The 21,141-nt window shown below is 39.4% G+C and overlaps 3 protein-coding genes and 1 long non-coding RNA gene across 5 annotated transcripts; 2 read left to right on the forward strand and 2 right to left on the reverse strand.

The window, feature by feature from the left end:
• Positions 1-11,407: 11,407 nt before the first annotated feature.
• LOC143184016 (uncharacterized) lies at positions 11,408-13,967 on the reverse strand. Its single transcript, XM_076385942.1, has 2 exons — positions 13,608-13,967; positions 11,408-13,419 (listed from the first exon to the last, which is right to left on the reverse strand). Exons 1-2 carry the CDS (start codon positions 13,905-13,907, stop codon positions 11,647-11,649), a joined length of 2,073 nt encoding a protein of 690 aa, XP_076242057.1. The 5' UTR covers positions 13,908-13,967; the 3' UTR covers positions 11,408-11,646.
• A 136-nt stretch (positions 13,968-14,103) lies between these two features.
• LOC143184050 (putative E3 ubiquitin-protein ligase UBR7) lies at positions 14,104-16,048 on the forward strand. Its single transcript, XM_076385996.1, has 7 exons — positions 14,104-14,634; positions 14,721-14,909; positions 14,982-15,131; positions 15,192-15,303; positions 15,386-15,561; positions 15,646-15,805; positions 15,897-16,048. Exons 1-7 carry the CDS (start codon positions 14,485-14,487, stop codon positions 16,046-16,048), a joined length of 1,089 nt encoding a protein of 362 aa, XP_076242111.1. The 5' UTR covers positions 14,104-14,484.
• Tan (C45 family peptidase tan) lies at positions 15,836-19,784 on the reverse strand. 2 transcript variants are annotated; one of them, XM_076385975.1, is made up of 8 exons: positions 19,646-19,784; positions 18,900-19,034; positions 18,009-18,206; positions 17,628-17,738; positions 17,270-17,486; positions 16,939-17,179; positions 16,665-16,861; positions 15,836-16,593 (listed from the first exon to the last, which is right to left on the reverse strand). In XM_076385975.1, exons 2-8 carry the CDS (start codon positions 19,014-19,016, stop codon positions 16,463-16,465), a joined length of 1,212 nt encoding a protein of 403 aa, XP_076242090.1. In that variant the 5' UTR covers positions 19,017-19,034; positions 19,646-19,784; the 3' UTR covers positions 15,836-16,462. The 2 variants fall into 2 exon arrangements, with proteins under 2 accessions (XP_076242090.1, XP_076242097.1); XM_076385982.1 differs by lacking the exon at positions 19,646-19,784 and adding an exon at positions 19,491-19,630.
• Positions 19,757-21,043, forward strand: LOC143184054 (uncharacterized). The gene is made up of 3 exons (XR_013002712.1): positions 19,757-19,841; positions 20,627-20,740; positions 20,832-21,043. It is a non-coding gene; the product is annotated as an uncharacterized LOC143184054 (long non-coding RNA).
• The last annotated feature ends 98 nt before the right edge of the window (positions 21,044-21,141 follow it).

Genomic DNA, 21,141 nt, shown 5'->3' on the forward strand with positions numbered 1-21,141 from the left:
TCATTTACACGAATTAGCATTTGTATTAAGGCAAAAGGGCGGTTCAATTTACACCTTTATTATATCTAGAACAATCATAGGGTTCCTTTATCAATTCTATCAATCAGACGTTATAATCAAAAGAGCAATCGATCAAACGTTATCAGTGTTTCCATCGAAATCGATTCGATGTAATTAAAAGCTGGTCGACTCGGAACTCGCCACGTGTCGCAAGTGTGATCATAATCGCTCTATAGCGAGGGTAAAAGAGAAGGAAGCGAGGAGAGCGACGAAAGAGAGCTGGAAACGATTAAAGTAAAAGGAAGTGGAAAAGGCCTGGCGGTCGGACGAGCCGTTTCAAGTCGCGGCTGACTATGCAGGGCCGAATACACGAATCTCTGGAGGACAGAGTTAGCGGAAGGAAGACTCAAAGCGTAAAGAGGAGCGGAGTGCGATAGATTCGAGAAGAAAAGGGGAGGGTATGCGTAAAGCCGTAAAGAATGAGAGCCGCGACCCTCGGCTCTGTCCTTTTCCTCCTCTAACCGCATAAAACACGACACGAGGTTACATTTTTCGACCTTTCACCCCTTGCGTTCCAGCGTCGCGGCTCCTGTCGCTAGCGTGCTCCAAAACGTGCCACTGCTTTTCCCATTTCCTCCCCTTCTTTCTTCGAATTCCCATATTTCCTTCCACTTCCACGAGACGGAGGAGAATTTCATTTCCATTTGCGCGATGAAAGTTTCCCAAGACCCGAGACTGCGCAGCGACGAGAAGGGAGAGAAAAGAAGAGCCAAATCGCGCGCTGGAATCGCATAATATCCTCGACGAAGGAAGAACCGAACGGCGTAGGATGCCGTTTCCACGGACACGTCCTCAGCCGACACAGACAGGATGAATTTTTCAGAGCCGAACCCGCTACCAACGATATTACGTTTTTCTCGGCAATATTACGTATTTAGAGTCCCGAGGCTCGCTGCCTTCTCAAGGAATCAGTCGATAGACTGACACTTTAGCCAAGCTTCGTCTCGTTAAACATTCATATCTGGAGTCATGGGCGCTGCTAAGACGAGAGCAAAAACTATTCTCCTTTTTATTTCTTAGTCGAATCCACTGTCACTCTATCGTCCCAAAATTTTCCTCGTTCCATTCTCCTTCAGGCATACTTTCTATCTGCCAGACTGGGCTACCAAAGTAGCCAGCGAAGTGTTAATCAAATCGGTTTAAATGAACAGGGCGGACGTGCAGATTGCGCGACAGCCTCACGAGAATAGAAAAACCATCGAAAAAAGCAATCGCGCACGACGTGGAGCTGGATCGTAGCAGTTTCATTTCGCTCGGGAATAAGCGGCAAACTGGCGCGTTTTTCTGCGAGCAGCTCTCGCGACGAAAGAGCATAGACGAGGTATGACACGGTCCTGGTGGAAAAACGAAACCAGGTGCTCGTTCTGGACACCAAAATCATCATTCGAGATGCTTGTAGTCGAGCTTCGACTGACTTCGATTTCAGCTGTTCAAGCCCGAAATATGAATCAGCCATTTCAGAAGTAATCCCACGGAAATCGATTATGGAGCAAAAAATTGTAGAAGAAATTTGATATCATAGCTGGGCCAATCAATTTGCAATCCTTGTTAATTGAAAAGTAACGAAATATTCGCAGTCGCAGCACGCGCCTCCGTGGCTCGTTAACGTGCTTCCCGCTTCGGAGCTCGTATCGCTTTCCAGCCTTGTTCCACTATTTAGTCTTCTATGTTGTATTCCGTTCCACATTCTATAAAGTATCAACTTCACCAACCAGCTGCGTTCTTTTCGTTTTCTATTTATTGCAGGTGTGTCATTAGCTACCTTCGTATAGATAATGTTCTATGTTCGTACGTCACTATTACTTCATAATAGGGTTTAATTTCCTAAAGGCATGAGTCGCTTATGACAAGATCAAAGGATCTTAATTCTGACTATGATGTCACAGATAACACATGAAGCTGTATTGTAGATAATGCTTGGAGCCATTTAATTGGCAGAAAGTGTGTCAGGACGAGCCCCTTTTCTGCAAAATCCGCTCTGAGCTTCAGTTCAAAAGAATTTCGCGTGTTCGTCATTTAGTCGACAATGAAACGCACTTACCCCAGAGGGGTTAATTAAACAGGACGATGGCTATTTATTATGTGCTACATCTCCAGGAATAGCAATCAATTTTGCGTTCCTGCGCCCTAGAAATAATTCCCTGGGCGGATGTCTGCAGTGTCAACGAAACGAAAATATGTGCCCGCCATTTGCAGCGCATTTTTTCATACTCCTTCGCTCCTCCTAATTCCAGCTTTGGAACTAAAGCTTCGTTTCTTTTGTCGAACTTAGTCTCCTTCCTTTGTCTCTGTCTCTAAAGCGCAGGTCGAGCAATCCCTCGGCTTCTTTTCTTCTACGATCAAATTTGTAGCATTCTTTTCCGTCTTCTTAATTTGTAACACGGTTAACAGAGCTATTTTCTTCCGGTTCTCAGCTATAAATTCTTCCGCACCCTTCCACCATTCTCTTCTTTCTCCCGTCTATAAATTGTCGCGCAGAAATGTACCCGAGCGACGTTAAAGAGACTATCGTTCAATTAAGAATAAATCATTCGGATCAAAAATAGTTACATTTTATGCCCGACCGTTTCGTCAACCGCAATCTATTTCTGTGGACACATTTTCTCTGGAATTCTACCCTACAGCGCCGCGCAGAATCGGAATGAAATAATGAACGATTCCAGTCTACGATGTAGGTGGCTGCAAGCAAATTTCTTTAAGAAAACGAGTTTATTTCTGGCATCGAATTTGCATAAACACGAGCAACCCTGACCTTCTCGTTTCAATCTTACGCTACGTTTGTTCAATTTCACCGTGGCAGAGATGTAGATATAAATGTCCGTAGAATTGTTCTTAAACGATACATTAGGCTGCTCTTAGTCTTCTTTTATCCTATTACAAAATACCTCGGCCCATTAGAAAATCAGTACGAAGGTTGCAAAGTTCGAGCTTCTTCCTTGTAACTTGTAGCTCTGGTCTAGTTGACGAAAGTTATCCTTTGTATGGGGCGCAGGGCCGCGATCGATCACGGGTTCGCAGTTTGCCTAACTAACAGCCGTCGAAAACGTGCCAGTTTCTTCGCGCGGAACTTCCCAGAAAGGGTAAATGCTCAGTGGACTCTCACGTTCGCCGTGCCGCTTGGTCTAGACCACCCAAAACTTTCCTCTCTATCTCATAGCTCCCGTGATTTACGCTGGCTACGCTGGCAACGCTGCTCGCTCTTTTTCGAGAAATCTCGCCCCCGTCGCCTTCTCCAAATATCCAACCGATCGATCGTCCACACTTTTTCGGAGGATTACGTCCACGGCTCTATATTATATATGGCTGGCAGAAAATGATGGGCGATTAAGCCAGTGTGCCCCTCTGTGTACCCTCGAGATTAAGGTCGCTTGGTAAAGTTCGGGAATGAAAGGACACTGGGAACACAGATCGAACCGAATTTCTTTCACGCGTAATTTCCCAGACTACTTGCACGCTTCTTCTCTTCTTCTAACCCGACCAACCGAATTTCTCGATTCAGGGTATTACCTCTCGCGACCAAAACTTGCGTCGTTTCGTGCAACAGTGACTTCGTACAGTTTCGTACCGCTACCACTTCCACATCTGGGAAATTATTCGAATCAGCTGCGCGATCAGCCGACTGCGTAATGTTACTCCAACGAGCAGGTATCCTTCTGACATGGATAATAATTTCAATTACGTTCCGCTCGAGTAAGCGTTACACTGAATTTCGAGAATAGGGAAGGTTGAATTCTGCAATGACATTCGTTTTCTATAATCCAACTTTTTATCAATGAGATCGAAATTTTCAGACGAGTCTTCGTAAATTCGTAATTTCATGCACGTTGATTTATAAATTAGTTCGTCTAAAAAATTGGCATAGCGTTACTCTGTACACGTTCTATTTTCAGCCAATGTGATCGTTCCTCATCGGAGTTACCTATCAGCTTCATCAAATATTTAACAACCAAACTCTGATCCGCGTGAATAGGGCACGCGCGGTCTTCATGGCATCCCCTGTGCTTTGCTTTCTCTGCGTGACGTTCATCGAAAAGTCTCTCGATATTGGCAAACTTCCCACTGTTTTTCCTTCCTCAGCATCTTCGTATCGAAACTTCGCGAAGATTCACGAATATCTCGATCGCAAATACTAGCTCGGATGGGTTCGATGTTATCTTTCTTCTCCTCTATCCCCTCCCTCCTCCATTCGTTCAATCTAAATGCATGCCTTATCCCTATTCGACTGTTATTCATTTGACGTATTCTCGATACCTTTCTATTAGAAATACACATTCACCCGGCTGGATATTATATCTTTGAAAAGTTGCGTCCTTGGTGCTCCTGTGTTCCATTTAAAAGAATACTCTGCTTTGATGGAGCACGCAGGGACTTGCAGTTAATTAATCGGAAATAGTCGCTAGAGTGTTCAGTGAGCGAGAAAAAACGGATGGAAGATTAGGGATCGCTCTAATTCTCACGGGATTAGAAGGTAAATCAACGAGAGACTCGGTTTCCGCGCCAGTGACGCGACCGTGATGCCGTTTCCGCGTCGATGGTTTAGAGAAATTCCAGCACAACGACATGCAGCGGTAGGGAAACGGTCGAGTAAATCGATGGTAAGCGGTTGTAGCAAGGAAAAGCGCGACTGAACCGGGAAAATCGACGATCGCGGTAGTCGTTACAGCCTGGCCTATTTCCCTTCTTTTCGTGGAGATTTCGAAGCCCTCGTCGTCAAGCGAAACACGTTCGAGTAGCTCTGTTGCTTTATTCTGAGCGCGATCGTAGCTCGCCAGGGAAAATCTACCGAAAATCTCTCAATGATAAAGACCTCCAGAGCAACTTTCTTCCTCCGAGGCAACTAAATTGGAAATTATTGTCTGCAGCGCAATTAGAACGCGAACATTTTTCTTTCACTCTACAGCGGAAAGAGAGGATTCCTTCCTTACGCTGCGTTCTAACTGTATTAGCTGACTCAAGGAATTCTGGATGGTAATAACTGTGCGATGTTACTCACCGAACGATTGGTTTTTGGGATAGAATATTCGACAGAAGTTTGAGAGCGCTTAAAATTCACCATGTGTCCTGGGAGAAAAATACTTAGAGAAAATTCGACTGGGAAAATGGTATAGCTATCGAGGGTAAATCCACAGTGAACACGCTTATCGTTACGAATCTATTCGATATAAGTTAGAACGAGGTGGTTTGGGTATCCCTGGCGTGCAAGCACTGTGGCCAAGGAATAAGACGGTCTAAGAGCTGTTCAACCTGATCCAATGCTCCATCAAACGTCGATCGAGAAAATTGCAAGGAGAGTTTTCAGGAGATCAACGACTTTTCGAATTCCTCTGGTCAGCGATGGACCTTTTCTTTCGTCTTTGCCACAAATCCACTCTGATATCGTGGATTATATTTTCCAACATTGCTGCTGCTTCTAAGAGATGCTTAAGGTTGATCGATCGTAGAGGCAAAACGCGTGACAGATAGAAAGTGTCTGTTAACTCTTAGGAGCTGTTCTTATCACTTGTTGCACACAGAGGACATCCTGCGCGCTTAATATCGCGTTACGCGCATAAAATCTTGAAGAATCTGACACATAACGTGAGTCTGAAACCTGTCAATATTCCTCCCATCACACTTTGCCTTTTATGTCTCCCTCTGTCTTCGTTTTATTTCCGTTTATACCGTTTCTGGGGCAGGGTATAGAAAATCGAAACACGGAAACCAATATTCTCTTAATAAAATTCTCTCGCATATTTGAATACGTTTTCTGTGAAGTGTTTGAAAAAAATGAACTTCCTTCGTCGTTCGTGCAACCGAATGGTCGCGTTAGATCGTAGACTATTCGTCTATCTTACAAATTTTAGTAAAAAGAAGGAGATAAATGAAAATCGTAAGTAATATTAGATAGAGTTAAAACAGGCTCCGGCTGTTACAAAAATCCTATATCGTTCTTTTTCGTGTGATTCGTGGAACCTTCAACATTTTAACCAAGACGAATACCTCCTAGTACAATAACAAGTTACATTTGTATCGAAACGCATAGACTTAGAATCGTGTCTGCGACAAGGTAACGTACCCGTATGCGTGATGCGCGACAATCTCTCGAGCAAAGATCTCGAACGATACGCAAACGATAACGGCACAAATGAACCCCCGTGGTCGAAGCGAAAAGTCTGAATTTCTAAGATGCCCTTGGAGAAGGTCGAACAGATAAACTGCGTCTGCTTCGACGGACGCGAGAAGAGAAGAAAATAGCTGGGGGCGCGTCGAACACGGTTCGAGCGCAGCCTACAACTTCACCTGAACACTAGCAATAATCGAATAACTTTGTTATTGTTGTTGATAACACTGATTTCGAGAGCAAGGAAATAGAGAACGATAAGAGCCGATGAAGCTGGCGATGGACGAGTCGTCCTCTTGCAGAGCAGCGACTTCGAAGAGTTCATATCGGATGGAATCAGGATGATACGATATAATATAAGAACCGAAAGTTGGTCTGGTCGAACGCGAAACTACGACGGTCTCTCATCGATTGATCTCTCCAGAACGTCTGGCTTATTATATCTAGTCGAATTATCAGTAGTACTATATTTCATTCAACTAGACGATTTAAGTTCGCCCGCAAGGGGCACACCTCTAGTCGCTTATTCGTTTCGATAGAAAGGATTTTGTCGTTGACAGAAGGCCAGAAGACCGTCGTTGGTCGCTTCAGCCAACGTATCGGCGATTTTTAACCTCCTTATCATTGTCGTATCTCCGACGTGATTCAATTTACTTTTAGTTAGGGGAAAAAAACAATCCAAAGATAAAACATAAATTTTGTAATCGTTTCGATAAGTATCCTTTTTATGAAGTATTTTTAGTATACACTACTTCTGAGACGGAAAATTGCATTTTACTCGGGCACTGGATTTTCACGTTGCGTAACTTTAAGTGTATCACTGAAATGTGTTCGAAAGAGTAAATATTCGTCAACTACCAAAAGGAGACGGCTGTGCCGAGGTTAAGAATCATCGATTTCCTTTGAAATCTCGCCGTAGAATCGGCAGATAAGGCGCAAGCACTGGAAATACTGTTGGAAACGATTAAGGATTGATTCTCGCTATTCGTTTAACCAACTTCGGGCAATCGTCGATAAGATTAGGCCGGAAAGATACGTTCAACCTCTAATAATTCTAATAGCAGTCGATTACTGAATACCTCCACAAAGAAATAAAAAACGTTGAAAAAATACTTTGACAGACAGCCTGTCCCAAGTTGGACGGATAGCAGAAATCAGTCTTAATTAAAGCAAACCGTGTTAAATTTACTTGTTAATATACAAGCGAGTCACCTACTTAAAGATCGTCTTAAGTGATTTTTACATTTTCAAGAAGGATAATAACGGTAAGAAATCGATTTTCGCTTAATGAAATTTCTAGATGCTTTCCATGTAAAATTCTCGTAGTGGAACTTCGTCGAAATAGAGTCTCCTCTCTTCGAAAAATTGTCAGTGGTACAAGACGGGAAAGAAGGGCGGCAGTGCTGCGTGAAACGCGTGGTAACAGAGAGGCAAGAAGAAAAGAAAGAAGAGATAAAGAAAGGGGAAAGGGAAAAGTCACTGATACGCCCCAGAGGCCGACAGTTCCGAATTTTTGCATTCTATCGAGTACTATCTATTTCCCGCGTGTTTTCAGCGCCGAGGAGTCGCTCTCATAGATATTCGATTACTGATAAATCGAGGAGAGATCGAGATGAGAAAGAAAGGAATCTGAAGTCGATTGCGCGTATCGACTGCGAAAAAACGAAATTTCTCTTTCCAAGGCGCGGTGAATAAACATAAACGCGCTTTTTCGGTCGAAATGAACCGATTTTACTTCGCGTAAATATTTCGATTTACGTTTCCCATTTGAAACTTAATTCTTAGCCGATAAAACAAGCGCTTCTCGTAAAAGAGTAATAAGAGAATGCACAAGTCATGAAGCTGTGATGGATCCGAGCACACCATCTGCATCGAAATTTTAATATCTCGATCTCCGATTTTACGACGTTGATGCAATCTCTTTTCCTTTTAATTTTTAACTCGCCGCTTATTATTGCTTCTCGTCTGAATGGACAAGCGTTCCGGACAATTGACGAGTTTTGTGTTCATTCGTGAGATTATATCGTTGTCTGAGACAAATGGTTTTGTAGACTTTCTACGACGATTATATTAAAACCAAGGAAAAACAATTTTCAAGACGTAAGGGTTCTAAGAGAAGTACGAAAATCCGAACCTTAATATTCTTCGACGAGACTACTTTAATTAAGCATCTTTCCAATCTCTATCTCTCCTTCTTTCTCGCTCTCTCTCTCTCTCTCTCTCTCTCTCTCTCTCTCTCTCTCTCTCTCTCTGTCTCCCTCTCTTTTCCTCTCACTCGTTCAGCGCACCGACGATCTTAAAATGAAGGAACCTCTTTACGCGTAAAGTTAAAAGAAACTATTCTACTATTATAGCGTAACTAAATATTTTTAAATGCTGCAAATTTAAAGAGGCTACTCTAATGCGTACCGTTGTACTCGTATCGCTAATTGTATCGCTACTATTACCGCTAATTATAATACTAAACGCTAATCTATTGTTACTCTACTTACGACAACGTGACAAAACTCTTTTCCGTCTAACACGCGTACTGTGTATACTCTCTTTCACACGATAAAACGAGAAGCAGCCTGTACTAAAAGAGAAGTAGAGGATAAAAAGGACGCTTCTCGGTACACAACACGTGCCACACGCCGTCAGACAACACGACAAACACCTACACACTCGCGTGCATACGAAGAGACAAACAAACGTCACACACCGAACAAACATGCGTGCATTTAAAGAGCGTCAAGGTCATTGTTTTACGAACTTTCTGTGATAATTATTAACAATCACTAAATACGAGGAAAATCACTTATTTCGAGGTGGCAGGATACGGTCGTATAAGCGTAACGGTTGAATGCGCGTTAGTAACGGCGAATGTAATCGCGTTTCAGCTAGAGAAGGGAAGAATCATACGTAAGAGGGGAAGCTAGACAACCGACGACACTGAATAAAATGTCTTGTTATGTGATAACGTTACTGTTCCGTAGTTTGTCGACGATTCACGGCTCCGTCGATGATGCGGTCCTTCGACTGATCAGCGACGGAAACGAGCGAGATGAAAATCGAAACGCGACCTCGAAACGTTGCTCGGTTACCACGAAAAATCTAAGCGCATTGTTATTTTGTATGGTCCCATGCGTTTTTTCTAAATGACGACGACATCGTAACACACGATAATGATGGTGATTAATAAAAATAACTTGAAGCACATACCGACGACACCTTACTCCATCCCCTGCCCACGATTAATCCCCTTCCGTGGAATTTAAATCCGTATCAAAATGAAACGAAGATGGACGAGGAAAATTTGACCGATTATTCGCAAGCCCGAAATTAATATTCAGAGAAGATAATTAACAAGGACGTTTAATCAATGGAATTACGTAGCAACGAGTGTGGTAATATTCAATTTAGTAGATTCACAATCAATGCTTCACTTATAGCAAAAGTATTTCTTACGCAAACTTTAAACAGCACACCTTTGTAGAAAATAAAAGATTGTCTATGAAACCTGTTTCATTTTTCGAAACATGTGACTTAATTTGAAAACGTGGTACAAGTTTAACCGTGCACACACTCACTGCAAATAATTATGGTCTTGTTCGAATGCAAATATTCAGTGAAGGTTGCAATGGTTTACCTTTTGCGGTAGTGAAGCGCCATCTATCGTCGGTTCGTTTAAATAATAGCCGTATGACTTCGATAGATGGCACTTCGATGCATTGTCCAGTATCAATACAATCGACTACCAGTGACATCTATAAGTTTTTTCTCGCATGGTAAAAAAATCTTATAAAGGCAACTTGTTTAGTATGATAAAACAGAAGACTAAAAAAAAATTGTCTCTAATAATCTCTCGGGGAAAAGCTAAGTTAATATACTGTTACCACAAACGACGTATTTTCTTTACACCTCGTTTGTGCTACTAGTATATGTGTATATAGGCTAAAGATCTATGTTTTTTACACACTCTTAGAAATAATTAATAGTTAATTTCTACAGACTTGTAGAATTATCAGTTTTCAAAATGAACGAAAAACAAATGATCAAGTTTCAAATATTTGAACATTAAACTTCAAAACCTCATTTTTAAATATCATTGAAAATTCCAAATAAAAAATTTCAAAATAACATGCACTTACCTTATTCTTCATGTTCTGACGCCCAAACTCACTAACACAGGAACTCACTTTCCTTGACTCCGCTTGTACATACACTTCGATTCCAATAAATAACCTATAACATATAAAAACTTTTTTTTAAACATTTCAATAATAATACGATATCCAGAACCCACAAATAGTAGTAAAACGTAAGAATAAATATGACAAATTTTCAGAGCGAAAAAGTGCGAATTTAGAAAGTTGAAACGTCACAGATTTACGTCTTATTCCAGGCGAAATTAAATGTCAGAAAATCGATATTGTTATATGCTACCGTATAAAACTGCATTAAACGATAATAGTTATATTCGGTATACAAAAAGACGTAATAATAAAATAAGTGTGAGAAATTCTCGCGGCACGGAACACTACGTCACTATCTAAGCTGATTATACGTATAATACAAAGCTAGAATGTAAAAATTTTCTCTATTTATACAAAATTGTGTATAACAACATTGTATATCGTATAATATTTAATGTATCACTGTTTAACTTCAAAAAAAAAAAGAATACATGTGAGAAATTTTCAAAGCAAAAAATGCTACGGTCATACCTAGTATCGTATTTCCATGTTTTAGAGTCCCTTCCATCGCACAACGTACACAGTTTTATAGAAAATCGCGAGAAACTACGCACTGAAGCTATAAGAATCGAAATTGAGTTAAATAATAAGAAATTAAACGTTTTTTCTCAAAAATGCAACGCGACTGACTAACGATATTCACGTCCGAACAAGCGCGAGAAACTGTTAGAACATCCATGCGCAGTAACAACCACGTGATTTTGCGCATGAGCAGTAGCAATAACGCAACTATGTGCATGCGCAGAAATAATGGCATGACTGCGTGCATGCGCAGTAGCAATCACGTGTACGTATAAATTAACTGTTTAAAATCACTTTAAAGTTTAATCGAAACTTTATGCAGACCTAATTAAGTGTAGAATTGTTAAGACTTTTATTCAAACTGACTCTAAAAGTAATTATCTAAAATAAAGCTGCTGATAGAATTAGGATGGAATGTGATTTTGTAAATTATAAATAAACACAAAGTATATCTCGATGGGATAAATAGATAAATTATATACAACATAGATAAATTGAGAAAACTGTTTTATTTTTTATATTGTGCAATAAGAAATTCTGAAAAGTCAGCGTAACGCAAATATACACGACGCGCTGGTTGTAATCAATACTCTAAAAACATTATCCTAAACAATCTTTGATATTTCTACCTAATTTTCCCCGGCCGCTGTAGGAGTAGATTCAAACAAACAATGACGAATCGAAAGAAATCACTTTTATGATGTAACGCAATACATATATTAAAGTTCATCACGGCGATACTCTTAATCGTTTACAATGATCTAACACATGCTGTTCGTATTCTTCTGCCGAAGAAAAAGTTCTGTTGTCGCAAAGAAGGCACGTCGCATCTTTCCTCTTCACTGTATGACGACGCATACGATGAATACTTAATTCTATCGCATCGCTCATTTTTTCATTACAATCTGGACAAATAGCTTCTTCATTGCTCTGTTTTTGCTCCGTATTAGCCTCGCTTGTACTATTTGAACACGTTACATTACCGTCTTCGTTTGTACTTGACTCTAAAGTTACATTCGCTTCTGAAGGTGTAGGTACAGTGGTAGACTCTTCTGGTACCAATTGATTAGCCTCCGAGAATGAAGCTAATTCATCAGCATTTTTTGAATCACTTAAATTCAATTGAAACGATTCAGCGACTGGGCTTTCAGGGTGATGTTTCATGTGCTCTAATAGATGTTGTTCAGAAGTGAACACTTCTGTGCAAGAACTGCACGGATAATCTACAGTATTGTGCGGTCGACATTCGTTTACGTGTTCTCTCAACACTCTCTTTTCTAGAAATTCTTCTTGACAATGTTCACAGCGATATCTTCGCTCTCCGTGGCGCAGAGCCCGATGTTTCGAAAGTAAGGATTCGCTCTCATAACACGCCAAACAGTCCGTACACATGTATCCAGAAAACTGAGAGTGATCGGCTAATAAATGTGCTTGTAATTGACGCCTAAACTTGAATGCCTTGTCACAAAATTCGCACCGTATTCGTCGAATATCGTTTTCCAAAGATGCCTTCTCATCGCTACGAGGCTCTGCCTCCGTTTTAGCTTCGACCTCCATTTCCATTTCCGCTTCTGGTCGTGGCTCTGTTTCCTCCTTTTTCTCAACAGTTTCTACCTTCTCCGTGTTCTTCGCCTCCACTGCTTGCTCTGCCTGCTCCTTCTTTTCCACACTTGGTTCAAGTCTTTCCTCATCTTCCTTGGAACATCGATATCCTTCACGATTCATTACTTTCAGGACGTCTGACCAATCGAGCTCTTCATCACTACGACATGTATCCGTAAGTAATGAAAACACTGTGCTACTTTGGCCATCTTCTTCGAGCACCAGTACTTCCTTGCTTTCAGGTTCATCTTTCGTAATTACGGGTGTCCTAACATCATTTTTAGGACTAAAAGTAGGGCTTACAATTCTATTATCATTTAGACTAAGACTTCGTAACGCCATCGTGCTATAACTTGGCGGTCTTCCCCTCGATCTACCTCTCCCGCCATATCCTCGACTTCGTGGTCTACCCCGACCTCGTCGAAAGATACCGCCACGGGTGATTTTTGGAGTTTGATCCTGTTGCTCTTCCTCTTTCTCCTTCTCCTTCTCTCTTTCCTTTTGTTCCCGCCTCATATGTTCACTCAGTGAATAAAGAGGCTTCCTGGGCATGCTATTTAACCGTGCATTTGGAAATACATGACGCAGTGTATTATCTGCTACGTAAATCTGCTGAAAAAACTTGAAAGACTGCTCCAACTTGTCGACACACTCATTGCACATCTTTGTTGGTAATGCATCCTCGTCGTCAATTTCTATCAAAAGTTTCAGTTTTGACAGAAGGCTCATCTCTGTGCCCTTTCCCTTGGTTGTCATACTTACAAGATTATGTTTCTTTGTAGCGCATGTCCTACACCACTGATCTACTTCAAATTCAGATGGGCCATTTTGTTCGGAAGATTGATTCACTGGTGCTTCTTCCATGGAGTTCTCTTTACCATTCAACTGAACTTTCTGAAGCTTAAAAAAGAATACAATGATGCAACTATTTGACCCTTTTATGTTGATAAAGTACAAATTTTGCAACTGGATTATTAATTTGAACATGCATTTAAATGTAGGATATTGTTAAGTACTTTAATCACTGAGTATAGTAGAATTAATGCAAAAATAAATAAGGAAGAATGAAGGAATCATAGAGTATTTACCAGGCGCGCCTTTGAAGTTTTTAATGTTCTTGAAACAGTGCTCCAATGTGGAGAGGGAACCGCGTTCTCTTTCAGAGTGCCTTTGCTAAGGTAGCAGTCTTCTGTAAAATGATTGTTACATATAAAAAATTTCATGGATCGTAAAGCGTCCAAATCTTTTCCAATTAGATCCACGTGACCACTGTTGATCAACCATCTCACGCAGAGACCCGTATCGCAAACGGGAAGTTCGTGAAGTATTTGCTCTTTTTCCCGAGCTTCAAGGCAATCGATGTATCTACATTTGGTTACTTCTTCCATTATTTGAGATCGAGGGGAACTCGTAGAACAAGAGTAAAATAAACTTAAATAATCGTTTAATCGAAAAATCACTATTTACCTTCAAATAAGTCACGAAACTCTTGATTTAAACAGGTTAAGGCATACTAAGGTCTAAGAAACAACACCAGTGACTGTGCCTGCCATCTGTCGACACTTGTTACTAGCAGCATTAAAATGCACACATACACAATAAAGGATTGACGAATACATACGTATACCTATCATATTAAATGAGTGTGTGGTAGTTACACGCGCTGAATTACACAAAGCAGAAGGCACATAGGTGAACAAGCGAAGCGGGTGGTTTAGTATTTGGTTCGTGACCGTTATCGACCGTTTAAAATTTTTTTGGATATTTCTACAGTATTAATCGATAATTTAATTAGAAATTGATACGATTCTATTTTATCGGAACAGAAATAATAATAAAAATGGGAAGAGAAAGCGTTAGACGATCTCAGTTCTAGATATTCCACACACGATTGGACATAAATGCAATTCCGCGCGGTGAGATAGGTTCAAATTTGTTTGGTCTGATAGTTGTATTACCGAGGAAATGTCCGAAAAAACCGAGAAAACCGAAGAAATTCCCGAAGAGGAGACTTCCGTTACGATGTTAGATGTACTCCGAGAAGAAAATCAGTTAGAAGAAGACGCCTATGCAGTTCTAGGCGCGTCGGATGACAAGAATTGCACATACAGCAAGGTTTTGCAACGAACATTAACCTTATTCAAGTAAGACTTTATTAAAGCATGAAAGATGTACCTAAATTGTTTCTTTGGTCTTTTTAGGGGTATACACGACAAGCACTTTATGCATGTAAAACATGTTGTCCACAAGCTGTACGAGCTGCTGTTTGTCTTGCTTGCAGTTTTCATTGCCATGAAGGTCATGAGCTTGTAGAACTTTACACTAAAAGACATTTTAGATGTGACTGTGGTAATTCTAAATTTGGAGATAAAAAGTGTAATTTAGATGCAGTAAGCCTTACATCATTTCCTTACTCGTTATGGAGTTTGTGACATTATTATAATTATATTCTTTCTTGGCAGTCAAAGGATCCTGTAAATGCTGAAAACCAGTACAATCATAATTTTGATGGAGTTTATTGCATTTGTGAAAGACCATATCCAGATCCAGAAGATACAGTAAATGATGAAATGCTACAATGTGTAATTTGCGAGGATTGGTATCATTCTAGGGTAAATATACATATAATCTATTAAATCTTTCTCATCTAATTAGATGAATAATTTTTGTAGCATCTTGAGTGTGAGAAAGGAGTCCCAACTGATGAAGCTTATGATGAGATGATCTGCTCTGGATGTATGAAGAAGAATGACTTCCTTTGGAATTATGCAAGCAAATATGCTGGTAGCTTTCTGTTATAATTGTTGTATCATTCAGAATACAATTGTTCAACATCTCTGATAATTTGTTACTCATTCTATTTCAGCATCTGTATCAAAAGAAGCTTCTTCTGGAGAAAAGGAAACAGAATCAGTTGATGTTGAAAACCAACCTGAAGGGTGCAGAATGCCACTGAAAGACTCTAAGGTTCTGTCAAAAGGAAGTTGTTTCTGGTCAGAAGGTTGGAGAGCTGCTCTTTGTACTTGTGAGACATGCAAAAAGGTAGACCATTATTTTTTATTTAGATTCTTTCTTATTGTGTCTTTTTCACTCATGAAAAATTAATTGAAATTAATCCTTTCACAGCTTTATCAAGAAAAAAATATTTCATTTCTTCTGGATCCAACGGATAGTGTACATGCCTACGAAGAAGCAGGTAAAATCAACAGTCAAGAATCACAGTATGAAAAAGGAATGAAGGCTCTTGCTTCTTTGGGTCGCGTTGAACAACTGACAGCTATTGAAGGTAAAACATCAAACAATATTGTTAAAAAAATTGTTCTACTTTGATCAATTTATTTACTCATTCTATTTTTATTTTGGCACATGTTTTACAGAGTACAATAATATGAAGGAACGGTTGAAACAGTACCTACAGAAGTTCGCTGAAAATAAAAAGGTCGTACGAGAGGAAGATATAAAGGAATTCTTTTTGGAAATGGAGTCGAAAAAACGACCAAAAGTTGTGGTACCCACCTATTGTCGTTGAAATAGATTGCTCAAAAATGGAATCTAAAATTTCAATCTATTCAGTACAGTGTAATCAATTTTTGTATCTTTTATTTAATTGCCAATCATTTTTTTACTATATCAAATTGTAATTATGTATTCAGTATTTTTAAAATTATTTAGCTACTGGTAAATCATGTAGTATTTGTGATAAAAAAGAGGAAGGAAGAAATGAACAAAATAAATCATGTGTTTTTTCTCTAGAATACTCCAAGTCATCTTTTTAATTGCACTATAGTCTAAAGATAAATGATGACTAATCATTTAAAGAGTTCGTGAATGTGATATATGTAGCAACACAGTTGAAACAATTCTGTTTATGTATAGTGCCTGTGAAACAAGTCAAAGAAGTTCATAAAGCCTATTTAGTTTCAAGAGAAGGATATCTCTCTGTTTATGACTGTTCATTAACAGACGTGTCTGATTGGCTATTGCGTAACTGTAAAGGTATTATTAAAATCGGGTTGTTAAGACTTGGTTTATCTGTGTAAATAGACCAGGTTCTTTCGATGCAATCAAAGATACCTAATAAAATAAGGATAATTCAATTAATCTTCTATTAATCCGTATCAATCATGATAAAAAACAAAACGTACCCGTAGCAATAGTTTTCACAGGATCGTCCTTGTTAATTTCCTGATAAACTCTATACGTGTCATCCGTTTGATCGCTTAAGATATTTATAACATCTTCACGTGATTTTGGAGGAGGATGCTTACAAATTGTTTCCAGTCTCCTTATACTGCTATCTATGATGAGGCCTCCAGTTTCTGGTATTTTCAATCGAAGGTACCTGAAAAAAATGCTTGTTATTTTCAGATCAAGGAGTTTAGCTGTATTTTTACCAAATGCACTTGTTCGTTTACCCACTTGTTACAGTGGAAGGTATTTTCTCCAGGGCTAATGGTCAATGTGCTCATCTGCGATTGCGTGCCATCGATCTCACATGGACCGATCTCCACATTGTGAAACATTCGATCTCCTTCTTGCATTAAAAAGGTCATATTCACTGAAAAGCCTTCGGCTGCACCGCAGCCGTCATTTCTTAAAACCTGTTGAGCTTCCACATAATTTTCTACAGCCAACAACGCTCGAGTTAAAAAGTACCTAGCTGAATAATATTACTGATTAAAAACTTGCTTTACAAGCTAATCGTTACTTCACTCATTATTCGGCGAGCATAAATTAAAGAAAAACTTACGCGTTTTACCGCATCTCAGACTGTAAGCACTTAATGTATTGATGCTGTAAACGAGACCGTGGTGATTATAACCCATTGTGTATCCAGGAAGGAATCCAGCATAACTCAAAGATGTGAATTTTTCTTCTTTGCAACCTGGTTCAACCACGTGAGCCGATACCAAGTACCAATGATTCAAAGTTTCGCTGAGCGCGTCTTCATTGTGCCCCAAAATTTCCTGTTAGGAATTTTCATTTACCACTTTATATACTAATAGATGCACATTTTATTAGCATGCAATATATTCGAATAATCTAAATATCATTAATATATCTGAGTAAATTACAGAAGGAGTAATTAATTCAGACTAATTACGCACCTGTCCTGGCTGATTGCATAGAATAGTTGAACAACCGACTGGCAACTCGTTCCCTTGGGGCTCTCCCTTCACTACGTTTGGCACAATGTCATCTAGATGCATGAGGAACAGCTGCAAAAACAAATATGTGATTTTTCATGGCATTCCCACATTTCTTAGTTTACTTAAATATGACTTTCATTTAACAGAGATTCAAAGACGAATACGATACGGTGTAGGCGATATGTGTATAGAAACTTGTTTGTTTGCTCTAATTTCGAATTTTTATGCCAACTACATTCCAAGATTCAGAGATAAGTATAAATGAGAACATCTTAATGCGTTAGGCAAATGTGTAAGCTAATGAACTAGAGTAAGAATAGAAGAATTCGAGAATCGTACCTTATGAAAAGGAACGTTTGCGCCTTCAGCTGTTCCTTGGATTTCCCTTAGATATCCGGGAAACTGCTTCTCTACACAGGCAAGGGTTTCTTCGTAAACCTTTTTACCCGCTTCGGTCTCATACATCGGTAGATAAGTCTCATTCAAAGGATTATACGTCTTCACAAAGTTTTGGATCAGTCCAGAGAACGTACGACCCTAATGTTAGAAGAAAAAAAAATTAATTTCTCGACTCAGTGAGCGAGTTTCGTCATAATCGTCTTCCATTCGATCGAATCAGACGCTACGCGAATCCATTACAATTGCGAATCTCTTATTTTCTTAATTTAACAGATGCAGCAAATGAACTGCCATAAAAACTACATGTATTATTTTTATTGAATAGCGCACCACATTCTGAGTACGTGTATTATGTAACTAGCATTGCGCAACTTGTTCAATCTCCTGGAAACAGAGGTGCGAGGACAATCAATGTTTGTGTTATTGTAAAGCGTATTACCTGTGTCGTATCTTTTTCTTTTTTCTTTTTTATTAAACGTTTAATACCTTATAATCGATTCTATTTCAAATATCAATGGAAATAATATGAACTCGAAACTTTTATCTCGTTTTGGATCTACTCGCAACTTTTTATCTTTTAACATTAACTACACGTAACATGTAACAATGTTCAGGAAAAAAGATACTTAAAAATCAATGTCCATTCAGAACGCATTGCATAATTTGCAATTATTACAACTGCCTCGTTAGTGATTTATGTAACTAGAAACTCCATCTCTTAATTAGCTTCTTCTACCTGTTCTCCTATTGCACTTTAGATTTCTTACGAATAAGAAACCTTATCGATATTCGACACTCATGAGTAACACAAATAAATAATGGAATCCTTACAATATCAAACCCGATGTCATAATGAGTTCCTCTAACATGAATAATTGGAATCGCGTTCCTCCTGCCGATATCCTTTGCCTCAGGTATGCTTTCGGAAGAGTTCTCCGCTGCAGTCATCTTTCGGCTGAGCGTTGTCTGTTTTAAACAATTTATTGATTATCGTACTGATTATGATACTGGTATTATTTTATTCCACCTTCTTAGCGGAGTTATCTTTGCTACCACTCCCATTGTCTCACTTTACCGTTGTCTCTTAACGCATCTCGATACGTTTTAAACGTAGCGAACTTTTACTTCTATTTGCTTGCTTATCTATCCGCGCGTATTAGCACATATCTAAACCGGTGAACGTAAGAATTGTCCTCGTTCGATTATCGAATACGTCGGATTGCGTGCAGTTCGAAGCGATTAAATTATTGCACGCGTTTGTCGATGCTATGTTAATAACGAACTCGTTCCACTTTGCAGACAAAGCAAGTGCGTGAAGGGCTAACGAAAAGGGAAAAGAATCAAGAGAAAAAGGAGCGAGGAAAAACAGAGCAAAGGGGATAGAAGGGAAAAAACAATTACGAACGAAAGAATCTCGATTACCTAATTCAGTCTAAGAAACACGTAATGTACCAGCGTAAGAGCAACTTGTTACAACGTTAGACCGGTTGGAGATAGGCGCGCGGGTTTAAAACCACAGCGGAAATCGAAAAGAACCAGAGGATGCAGACCGCGCGGCTCGCTTCCAGCGAATATACCTGCGCTTCTTCCTACCCTTGGCTTGAGCTTTATCACTGGGTTCTTGTTCTTACAGCCGAAGGGTACGTGCGCTCCGAAGAAGCAACTTTTATAAAGTACAACGATTCGCGGGTACAGAAGGAGAAACGTTAGTTCTAACAGCGATGAACACCGCGCGACTGACGGTTCACGATTGGAGACTCTACAGCGAAGACCGTAAGTCTAATCTACCTTTTATCGACTTACATCGATTAGTAGAGTTGTACAACACGAGTAACCCAGTCGAGTTGAGTCGAGTCACCTCCAGAGGAGAAGAATTAGCCAACGTTCGAGGAATGCATCTAGTACAGAATTGTAGATACCATTGGTACCATTCGTGAGTTGAACATTAAATTTCAGAATTTGAACTGAGGAGAAATTTCTCAGGTAAAAAATGATAAGCGATGATATAAGATTTGACGACGTCTCTGTAGCGAAGCTGGCTTGTCAATTTTTAGATAACGTACCATGTTGACTTTACGACTTTGTGTAATTTGCAAATATCTTCGTCGCCTATATGATATTATACTAAGGTGATAAGTATAATCTGCAACCGATTTCTATTGCCTTTGGCAGTGTTCAGTAGAAAGTACGAGCCAAAAAAAAGGCGATTTTGATACCGAGGAAGTAATGGAACTCCTACAACATGAAATATATAAAATTCACTGTATCGAATTACATGAAAGTATAATTTTACAGTGACAAGATCTAAGCGCTTTCACGAGTGAACCTTGTACAAGGTCTTTCATAATACGTAGACATATTTAGAGGGTTGAATTTATAATTTACCGCACGACAAAAATGTGTTTTCGCGGAACTGCGATGTGGTTTTATTCTATCTTACAATTAGAATCGTATGATTTAAAAAATTGAAGGTAATCTCGGTGCCTCCGAGGATTATGTCGGCCTGTTTACGTACTGCGATCAAGGATTATAATCTGTGCTTCTTACGTGCTTTATAGGGCTGTATAAATGCAGATACACAATTACGTTACCCGCAATCATGCTTCTACTTTTGGTGTCTTCCGTTGAAGGAAACGTACTTATGGTTGCTCAGTCCATCGATGTCTATACAGGTATATACTACATCGTCATCGGTATTTGCTACCTGTTTTTGAATCTGTTACAATTGTGTTAATTTTCCTCGATACTTTTCCTATGCTATAGTAGGAGTAAAACCAGGAAGGAAAAATATAGATAACTCCAATGCCAAGCATGGTCAAATGCAATTACGTATTATATATTGAGATACAAACGTGAAAGAAGCCCTGTACATGCAGAGTACATACTCAGCCATTAATCTGGCTTCCAAGTACGTGTATTCGTTGACTATAAATGGACAAAAACCGAAGCTTGTCTATTTCCTATGGATTCCCACGAAACCTTCCTCCATTGCATTATCATATATTGAATAGAAATTGGAGAGCAACTTATTGTTTAGTAATTTATTAATACTATTGGGACTCAAAATAATTTT

The sequence above is a fragment of the Calliopsis andreniformis genome, chromosome 2 (assembly GCF_051401765.1).
Source record: "Calliopsis andreniformis isolate RMS-2024a chromosome 2, iyCalAndr_principal, whole genome shotgun sequence".
Taxonomy (NCBI): domain Eukaryota; kingdom Metazoa; phylum Arthropoda; class Insecta; order Hymenoptera; family Andrenidae; genus Calliopsis; species Calliopsis andreniformis.